We start from the raw sequence: 11166 nt of genomic DNA on the forward strand, positions 1-11166 counted from the left end.
CCGGGTGTTCGTGTGCACTACTCTCTGGATGGGTTTAAGGTCAGAGGTCACATTTCGGGTATGGGCCACCATATCTGACTAATAGGTCACTTTCACTTCACTCACTTTATAACAACCTCTAAAAATCATTTTGACAGGTTTTTTTGACAATTTAAATATAAATATATCTTAATAACATATATGACATTATATTTTCAAATGATTAAAAAATATAACTGTAATATTGGTCTAAATATGGCACATTTGAGCAGCATTAAGTAAGGGATAATGAACAGGCAGCCGGTTGTTATTGCCGAAATAAGCCCTTTCAGTGTGATACAACTGTCGGGGCTTATTTCTGCGATAACAACCGGCTGCCTGTACATTATCCCTTACACAATTCTGCTCAAATGTGCCATATTTACACCGATATTGCATAATGTGAGATGAGTGTCATTTAAAGTGCAAGTTATACATTAAACATAAATGAGATCTCATCCTCATTGATTCCCATATGTATTTTTTCCCTACTATGGCAGTAAATTTTGGTATTGTAATTATGATTATACATTAAAATAGTTTTGCATGTCATATTCTTATAGGTCATATTCTTATAGGCAGACAAACTGTTTATGAGTGATTATATTGCAGTGTTTGCATTAGTAAATCTACACATTGTCTCTTAGCAGCATGAAAAAGAAACGTTTATTTAATCTGGGAATAAACAGAAAGCGAGTGAAAAACAGTCATTAATTTAAATTATAATCTCGCGTTATAAAGGATGAAAAGGACTGCATGAAACTCCCGTTATGTAAATGGGTCGGGGGACAAAAATACAGCTCCATCAGTCCGACCCATTTATTTTGAAGGAATTGTCCACTGGAAAATAAATATGACCTCATAATTTTCTTACTCTCATGCCATCCTAGGTGTATAGGAGTAATTTTCGTTTTTGGGTGAAACGTTTCTCTAACGTTTTAATGCCCTTACGTTGGTGTTCTGTGGAGTTTTGTTACAAAGTGAAATTGCTCCAGACAGGTTGGCACAAGTTAAGGGGAAACAGGGGTCAGCTGTCAGGTTTGAATACTATTCAAAGTGCGGAAACACGGAGTCCTTGTACTCTTTAATGGCTACCTCAAGACCTATCCAGGAAGTTTGTGAATGGTCATTTACCAGGAAGTGCCGCACAAGACATCGCCGTTCTTCGCAAGAAGTATTGTGAATTGATTTGGTCTTGCGTACCCTGAAAGATTGACTAGTCCTTGCTTCTCTGTCCTTGCTTCTCAAGCCATTTAATAGATTAAAACAACCTTGTTCAGGATACACGTTTAGTGCACCGTCACCTTATTTCAAGGACATCGAGTCAAAATGACCGTGCAATCAGTAGCAAAATGACAGTGAAATGGAGTGATTCACAATCAAGAGTAACAGCACAGCTTGTGTGACAGTTTTTTTCTCATATTAAAATTGAAAGCGGCCTGAACATTTGAGCTATTCAACTGGTTATGCATCATTTATGTTACGATGGACCTCAATATTAAGGAGAAAAACACATCAGACCTCCGGCAGTGTCATTCGATCTTTATTCACGGTTCCTTCCTGCTGATTGTTTCGCAGCTTTTCGTGCCGATGTTTGACTTTAAATGCAAATGTCAGCAGCTATGTGTATGCATGGCTGCATGCAAACAAACAAAAGACATGTTTTCGCAAAGTTGCCTTCCAGCTGTTATTGTGTTACAACTACAACAATGTAGAGATGTGTAGTATATATCACAGCAACTATTTATAGCAAAACGTAAAGAAATCAAACATTTCTAACACAGCAAAACAGCCCTGTCACGTTTCTCGTGCTAACAAAGGTTTGTCTTAAACAAAATGGACCTAGCTGCCTTTCTGAACATTTGACAACTTTCGATCCTTCTTAAAAAGGAATTTATCAGCAAACCTTTCTCACGCCACAATCTTGTGGTTATGGCTATTCCTCTACAAGAGGCTCTTTTCATTTATTTAATGGTGGTGCAATTCATCCGATGCACCGTTGATCGAGTTCACAGAAACACTTCCACGTTACATCCGATCTAATCCATTTCTGTGGCGTACGTCTTCTGGCGTCTAACAGACGATCAACGGCTTTCCTTTAAATGTTCATCTAAAATAATATTTTTAAAACGAGTTCTTAAAAAAGCAACGTCAGGTGTCATTGTGCCTCAGTCTTTTCTCTTTGCTATCTCGCCGAAGGCCAGGCCGATCCCTCAGATGCGGCCCCTCGGCACAGCACACGTACTGTTTCCAGATCTTAACGAAAGCGTTCCTGAACTTCTCAATTCGGAACGCGTAAACGATGGGATTGACGACGGAGTTGCCGTGACTGAGCAAGATAGCAATATAGAGCAAATATATTGAATTGTCACAAGTCGGGCAGAAGAGAGTGATGCAGTTCAGCACATGCAGCGGCAGCCAGCTAACGGCGAACAAGAAAAGCACCAGCGCCAGAGATTTGGCCAGCTTCAGTTCCTTTCCGTAATATCGCGTGGGGTCGCTCTGGTTGGCCGTGACCTTCTTATTGAGCTGCCTGTGAATCATGTAGAAGATCTCGGCGTAGATGAGCAACATGACGACCAGAGGTGGCAGCACCCAGCCGAAGAAGTTGAAGTAGACCATGTACTCCATACTGATGACGTTCTCAAACTCGCAGGTTATGAGAAGATCGGCGCCCAGGGTCCCATTGGCTTGCCGTAGCTTCTCGAGGTTGTTCCAACCCAGCATGGGCGTGAGGCCGACTATGATGGCTACCATCCAGCACAACACCACCGCCGTGCCGGCACGCCTCGGGGTCACCACTCTTTTATAGCTGTGGGGAAGAAATACGTTTCAAAACTGACAATTTAGAAATGCTGAAAAATGAAACCACAAGTAAAATAAAGTGTATTTCTATGGAACTACAAACTGGGTCTATATTTACAGGAATAGTTCACCCCAAAATACAATGTGGTCATCATTTATACACCCTCAAGTCATTTAAAACCTGTATTTGACTCTTGCTTCAGTGGAACACAAAAGAAGATATTTTGAGAAATGTCTCGATGGTTTTGTGTCCATACAATGGAAGTCAATGGGGGTCAATGTTGTTTGGTCACCAACATTCTTCAAAATATCTTCTTTTGCGTTCTGCAGAGGAAAGTAAGTCACTGGCCTGACTACTCGAGAATCTGTTTCGTAACTTCAAATGCATGTTTGACCTCCGCTAATCTAAAATAAAGAAGTGCCTGTGGTGAATAGTATGGAAATCAAAATGAAAGGGCAGTGGTGCACAAACTCTGCTGGGAAGAATGACATTGAGATTCAGTCACAATCCCTTCTCTGTAGAGAGCAACAGGTCTTTTCAGACAACACAAATGAGGCTAGCGAAGCATGCCATCCACTCAGCTGGCAAAGTGGCACTAGTCAGACAAGTAACTAACTACGTATTTGTTCGATGTAATCACCTCACACAAACTCTAGACTAAGCACAGAATGTTTTAATTCGATTCTTAAGGAATCATTAAAATAAATGAAGTGGAATTTATTGAAATTGTTGTGCTGGGATATCATTTAATGACGCATTGATTATTAGGGGGCGTCTAAAAAATATCTGCTTGTAAGGATAATGTTCATATATGTAAAAACATGTTTATTGTTTTAAAGTAAATGTTTTGAAACTGTCACGCTAGATCTTTAGCATGCTACACATCAGATAAAGGAAACCATAGGCAGGACAAGAGTAAGGGACAGAGTTTCATGGTTTGAAGGTGACTTTGAAAGTGCTTCTATAAGACAGACAACACAGTAAGACAAACAAATTAACACAAGCACAGACTTCAACATTTCTCGTAAACACATTAAACATGTCATCACTATGGGGTGGGAAAAATTGTGGTGGGAAATATTTTTTGTGATATCAATCTAAAAAGCCAGTGATAACACAACCATCGTTAATTATTATTATGTTATGTTTCACCGAAGGATTTGCATCCAATTTCGTTGTACTATGTACAGTGACAGTAAAGGATTCTATTCTATTATGAAATATTAGGTTTTTCTTAAAGGGATAGTTCCTAAAAAATACATAAAAATTCTGTCATCATTTATTCACCCTCATGTCGTTCACAACCTTTATATGACACAAAATAGGCTATGATGTTTTGAGAAACGCCTCAGTCGTTTTGTGTCAAGGGGGCAATGTTGTTTTGGTTTTCTGCAGGAAAAAGTCATACAGGTTTGGAATGACATGAGGGCAAGTAAATGATGGAAGAATTTTATTTGGGGTGAACTATCCCTTTAAGCATTTAAACTTTAATAACACATCCACGTTCATGACAGGAAAACACGGTGGTCATCCATTTAACAAAATTCAACAAAATAAAAGACAAAGCCGAAGACCCAACATATTGACTTTACCTCATCGGTATCTTGACCCTCAGATAGCGGTCAATAGCAATAGCCAGGAGTGCGAGTATTGAACTTTGCGTTAGTACCAGCACGGTACACGCCACGAGCAGACAGCTGTAGAAATGAGTCTTCAGTCCGATGCTTATGGTTATAGCCAGAGGAATGACAAGAGCCCCCACCGCGATGTCCGCCAGAGCCAGGCTGACGATGAAATAGATGGTCGTGTCCCGTAGTGATCGGTTAATCCTCACAGCCCAGACCACCATCACATTCCCAGTGACGGAGGAAAGGGCAATGAGCACCTCCATCCCAATGTACAGAGACAGTACATCAGGCATCGTTGCGCGGGTTACTAATACGACTGCCGGATAAAATATTCTCCTGGGTTTCTTAAACGAGAAGACTCTTGTTTGATCCTTGAAAAGACGACGTGTCCGTCCCAAACTGGCCCTTTATTCCGCGTTACATGTCTGTGGCAAAGTTGCATTAAGCAGGACGTAAACATAAGTTGGGAGAATGCACGCGTCCTCTCCGAAACGCATCGTCGACAGCCATCATCATCGTGAGGTCCGCGTGTCTAGTGGCCCACAGAAACCAGCATGAGTCACTTCGGACCCTCCACACATCTGCTGTCAGTTTGTCGGAAGCTGTATGCGCGTGACTCAACACTTGTGCACGAGTTGTAATCAATACGCGTTCGGATGGATACAAATTAAGGCAATGAAAATGTCAGTCGATAAGTGCAGTGAGCGTTTACGTTCGCTTTAACTTTTAAACAGCGCCATAACGCAAAGCAATACCTCGAAAGAAGTGATCCACATGAACAGTGTGTGTTAATGAAGCCGCGTCCGACGCATAGTTTCAACGATCAGATGCTGCGCGCACTGGGAGTGAAGAGGAAGCGACGGGCGCGCGCACCAACACCTTATCAACCAACGAGTCACATTCTGACAGTTTTTGCCACGTTTTCTGTACATGGAGGAAACAGAACTGTAAACTTGAGGGGAATGCAGCAGTTTTTAAACGGATGTATTTAAAAGTTAAATCTAAAGGTATTTTAAAGGTATATAAGTTTAATGTTAAAGCTGCAATGCGTAGCCTAAATGTTTCTATATCACCATCCCAGTCTGAAACATAAAATAGCAGGTTACTTTACATATTTTTGTTGGTTGTTATGTGGTTTAAAGTCAAATGACTAAAATCTGCAAAATCGTACAGACAGCTCAACTTATTTTGTTTATCACCATTTACATGCAAGGTCAAATGGTAAACACATTTTTATTCTGCAATGTCCAATGTGGGCATGCTGTTTTGCTACATCCTCAAAAGCATGCGCGGCTCTGTGGTCTTAACAAAGGTCTTCTGAAGCGAATCGATGCGTTTGTTTGTGAAATGTCCTTATTGACAACGCTAACGATAATATCGCTTCAGAATAAATTTGTTAAGACCACGGAGCCGTGTCAAGCCATTCTTTGATCGACGGATGCACTTTTCGGAGCTTCAAAAAATTGCCCCCCATTGACTCCCATTCTACCGCTTGGAAGTAAAAGGATACGTGGTATTATAACTCCGACTGCATTATTCTCTCAAGAAGAATAATGTTATTTATGCATGACTGATGATTGATGCATGACACAGTGTTAGTCTCCTCTTCTACTCGTCAGTGATGTTAATAATGTCGAGGCTGTCTTAACCATTTGCAATGTTTGGTCTCCTCTGTCGTGCTTTAAAAGTCAACATTCTGTGTGGACAATATACTCTAAGTGGGTCGGATACATGTTGTTTTTTATTTTGCACTGATTTGTGCATAAAATTCATTCAATGCATTTCTTTGGTCCGCAGTACACAGTGTGCAGTCCAGACTTCATTTACCCTAATGGAAAGCATATTTAAATTCATATTTCATTACCTATTCACTGTGTGCCATTCATCCAGGGGCGGTCTGGGACAAAAATTCAGCCCTGGCACTGTAGCCACACCAGCCCACATCATTTCCACACCCTGACAACCCAAACCCACTGACACGCTCGTTCACTACTTACATTTGTGTAGATGGTGATATAATGTAAGCAGTGGTATGTAACAGATATTTAAACATTTATTGTGTGTGACTGGCAAACAATGATTAGTACTTTTCTAAGGGTATACGTTTATAACAAATTTACACATACAGTAAAAACAAACGAAAACAAATCTGAGGATGATGTTGTAAAGTCTGTGTGCTGTCTGTTTATGCCATTTGTCTGCTGTTAGTGTCATTCTCTACAGTATGTTGTTCTTTGTCACTCTCTGTCTGTTGGATTCTCCTTGTTTCTCTTGTTGACACTGGGCTGCACGGTGATTTATTGCGATACCACTAAATCCAATTGAAATCAAGCTGGCTGCGATATGCAATGTGTCGATATTTTTTAATGCGTCGCTTGTCCGTGAAGCACGGCTCTGGGATCAGTAGGAAATGCTGCTCGATCTAAAAGCAGTGCGAGTTTGAGTCGCTTATAATGTGCATTTTAAAAAGCAACACCCGTCAAACATGATCATTATAAATTATTATCATAAAAACACCCGATGAGGCTTGAGTAACAGTGATAAAAAGATGTCCATAGGCATTTCCAAGATTCTAGACTGCATTATAGTCTTCTTCTGCAGTGCGTATTTGGAGTTTCCGCACGAGAGCGCCCTCTGGCTTTCGGATGCAGCAGCATTTTCCCGTACTTCACTCAAAAGCTGTGCATAAATCACGTGATATTTATCGTCGGTTTATCGCGACAGCCTATTGTCTGTCTGATTCTTTATTTTCTCATATGTTTTAACTCTCTAACTCTGCCATTTTAATACATCTGTATGGCTGTCTGTGATTATACTTGTTTTTCACTCTTGCCTGACTGTCATTGTGTCCACCTAATTAATAATTATGACCTAATGTACAGTTAAGTTCAAATGTCTGTACATGTAGACATCATTAGGATTGTTGTCAAATGTATTCCCCTCTACTGTAGAGTTAATTATAAACCCAAACTACATTTGTGTGTCACTGTTTTTTCCTACCTCTACCACACTCCTTTCTGTCTCTCCTAGGCCTTCCATAGCATCCTTCCTCACAGCACTGGTACTGGAAGACCAGGGGTCTCTGGCTGTACTGATTCCAGCAACATCCTAGTTAATGAACATTACAGCAAAATGTTTTCTCACTGACCGCTCTCAGAATTGGAATACACAACATTCCAACATTCATAGAATTCCAACATTCTAGTTTTGAATAGATGAACACACAATTCAGATAAGCGAGAATATAAGTTAGCCAATGGCTTATAATACCTCATCTAACTGCATTTAAGTGCTTGTAAAAAAAGCCTATATGTTCCACATAAGGATTAATTACATACTGTAACCCAAATATGCATGTGTTCAATGTTTTATTTTAATATTATGACATATTTATTCAAAGTAAAGTTCATTACAAATGTCCACAGTACTATGGCTTTTATTCTAGTTTTTTGACGTGTACAGAGCTACTATATCGCAAGTAGACTACAGCAGTCTCAGTCTGTTTACCCTAAATTCCACCTTATCTACTGATATTTCAGCCATAAAATTCAAGCTTAACCTGCTGTGTTTTCTGTTTTCTTACCTCTACGGCACTGCTGTCCTCCGGTGCAGCAGCCGAATTTAAACCTTTTGAAAAGAGTTCGGTTAATTTTACGCATTTGGCAGCGTCGGACTTAAGAGCCCTTTTTTTAGCTCGTGTTGCACTGGCACTCCAGTCTCCCTCTGATGACGTGCATGACTGAACGGCCAATTCTGATTTTGTGACCAGGCCGGCAGTTGCTGAAAGGAACACTGTAAGTTTTGAATGCTCATTATCTTCTAAATGTAAATTTTGTCATTGTTTAAAGCACTATACTCATATTAAAGCCATAAAACTTCAGCTTGATTTCATGGGGACTTTAAAGAGCATAGTATTAGTATTTATAATTGGATAAAGCCATATTACCATTTGTTATGGCAGCTGTGTGACTACTACGTTAGGATTTTTAATTTATTGTCCATGCTGGAGTAACTTTAGCTCATTATTTTTATGATCTTACTCCTTTACTATATTTTATTTTTATTCCCAGTGCGTTTGTAAAAGACTGTTGGAATGAACTAAGTGAAGGTAATGAAGACAACAGCACAGAGAAAAATCAATTTGTGAATTCCTGGTTGTGTGTGCCATCTATAAAGAGCACAATAATACAAGGCATTCCTCATCTACTCATTTTCTCTCCACAAAAGAACCCAAAATGATGTTTGTCAGCTGCATATGCCAGTGTTGTGAATTTTGACGAGAATTCATTGTATGAGCGAAAGGCGTTTTTCACAGATGGCAGGAGCTTCTGCCGACACGGTGGTCATTCAATAAAGCCACTATCACAAACAGACAGCCTGGTGCATGATGACGTCTTTATTGTGCCCACTGAGAATGAGATTGAGCCGGTGTTGTGCCAGATTCCCCTTTGAGTGGTCATGAGTAAAGATTTCAAGCAGGGTTGTCATCAACCTTTGTAGACGAGACACAGCAGGGCAATTGGTATAAGACAAACACAGACACAGACCATGAATTTTCAACCAGATGTTTTGCCACCGCACATTTTCTGTGACTGTAACAAGTGAGCTACTGGCTTGCTTCTGCGTTTCAAGCCTTGCCTTGTCTGAATGTGAGGAGAGGGATTCATTTGACGGTCTTTTCTGGCTGGGAAGACAGCAAATGAGGTCTTTCAACATGGATGAAATACGTTCACCAGACCAAACGCTGTGTGTCACTTATCAGCAAATAAACGACAGAGGAGGTGGTCACAACAATCCCTATTATAGGTTGTAGAGTAAATGTCAAATAGGCTTTGATCGCATTGGGCGATGTTGATGACGGAACCCGTGAAGAGGACCAGATACTGCTCTTTGTTTGTCTGACGTCATTCAGGGTTTTTTTAGAGCGGCCACATTTTATGCAATATCTATAGATGATAGATGGTGTGCAATTTGAGCTTTTGTTCCTGGAATGTTCAGGCGATGGTTCTAATGGGTTGCAGAAATGGGTAGTTATAAGAGAAGCCTCTTTTCCCACACATATTACTGAATGGAATGGTATTAAGAATACTAAACCCGATCTGTATGAATTCAGTTTATTATTGACCACCAAGGTCATACGAATATTCTGAAGGTACATCTTATAACACAAAATCTTCACTGTTGAAGGTTTCATGTAACCTGGCTTTGGCAGAACCAAATGTAATTTTTAAAGTACATTTTCAGTCACGTTTTTATGTGGCAAGAGACCACAGCATAACAAATATGTTTTCAAACAAGACCTCTGCACTTTTCCAAGATAACATCTCTTCAAAGCACTCCACTTTCTTGCCTAAGAAGAACTGTATCGAACACATTAATGCTTTTGACATCGTCGTGAGATAATCGATAGATGTTATCAGTCAATGCATCTTCATCATCATTTTCATCTTTGTGTGACTCTCCTTTTGAGGAGTAAAAGATTTTCCCCACCTGCTGATCTTTGAGATATCTCTCGGAGCAGATGAGTAAGCTGCAGAGACTATATCATGCTTTATTTCCTGTCATATGAAATCCGCCCAGCGTCCCACACTGCTAATGCAAACTGACCCTGTGGACTGCCAAAACAAATATCTAAAACCTGTGGCTATACGCCCATATTTTTATTACCCAGACTGGGACATTTATTTTTGTTTCTACGTGACCTCATGCATTCCATGTGGAATCACTACCGCAGGAGATTTACTAAAGCAGCACTCAGTAGATGACGCAAGGCGGTTATGTCTGCTTTGTTTCCTCTCGACTTTGAACTCTTTGGGATTCCTCAGAGTTATTGGAATCCATGTTAGACATGATTGAGTCAAACCATAGTTTATTGATAGATACCTCTCTCCATAGCCATACATTTATAACATTGTTTTTACGTAACATAAAGCAATTTGTTGAATGGGTCGTGTAACTCTGTCTCATTTAAGTTTAGCCAAGTAATGGTACCTCTACTGGTAATGCAAAATAATACTGGCCAGACATACTTTTAACTTTCTAGCTATTGTAATTTACTTGTTATTTCTTTCGCTTGTTATCAGAAATAATCTACAGGTGTGTACTGGAAGTTAAGTTCAGGCCACAAAATCGTGCATGCGCAGTAACGTTTGTTTATGTTGTTGATTTGAAACCGCCTATTACTAGTCAGACCTAATTTAATTGTGACTAAATTGTGTGTTAACTAAGTCCATGTGCATGTATGAAGGCAACTTTCAGATTAAATACAGTGTAAAAAAATGATTTTTTCTGTTATTTTTTTACAGATCTTACACGTGTAATGTAAAAAACCCCAGTAATTTTACGGATTTTAGCTGTTTTACAGATTTTTCATGTATTTTAAAAAATATAGTCAAGAGCTTAAATTTACAGGGTAAATTTTAAATGGAAAAACTGTTATTTTACGGTTTAATTCTGGCTCCCCTGCTGCCGGAATATTTCCATTTTTTGTACAGGATTTTTTTACCGTTTATTTTTGAAAATACAGTCAAAAATGTAATGTAATGTATTACAGGAAAAGACTGCAAATTTACAAGAGAAACGGTGAAGACATGTAATTTTACAGGGATTTTTTTTATTTTACTGTTTGTTTCCATTTTTTACAGAATTTTTTTACAGAAGCTAAATGTGCTGTGTCCTTTTCCTGCCCTGGTGTCTGCTAGTGTGCATATGCTC

General features: G+C 39.5%; 1 protein-coding gene across 1 annotated transcript; it reads right to left on the bottom strand.

Annotated features, from left to right (window-relative positions):
- Positions 1-323: 323 nt before the first annotated feature.
- Positions 324-10790, bottom strand: LOC130571096 (adenosine receptor A1). The gene is made up of 2 exons (XM_057361826.1): positions 4417-10790; positions 324-2830 (listed from the first exon to the last, which is right to left on the bottom strand). Exons 1-2 carry the CDS (start codon positions 4743-4745, stop codon positions 2170-2172), a joined length of 990 nt encoding a protein of 329 aa, XP_057217809.1. The 5' UTR covers positions 4746-10790; the 3' UTR covers positions 324-2169.
- Between the last annotated feature and the right edge of the window lie 376 nt (positions 10791-11166).

Source organism: Triplophysa rosa, linkage group LG20 (genome assembly GCF_024868665.1).
Source record: "Triplophysa rosa linkage group LG20, Trosa_1v2, whole genome shotgun sequence".
NCBI lineage: Eukaryota > Metazoa > Chordata > Actinopteri > Cypriniformes > Nemacheilidae > Triplophysa > Triplophysa rosa.

Excerpts from the sequence above, each read along its gene's own strand:
- LOC130571096 (XM_057361826.1), bottom strand. The coding sequence starts at position 4,745 with ATGCCTGATGTACTGTCTCTGTACATTGGGATGGAGGTGCTCATTGCC. Across the intron at positions 2,831-4,416 it reads AGGGTCAAGATACCGATGAG|CTATAAAAGAGTGGTGACCC; the intron begins GTAAAGTCAATA and ends TCTTCCCCACAG.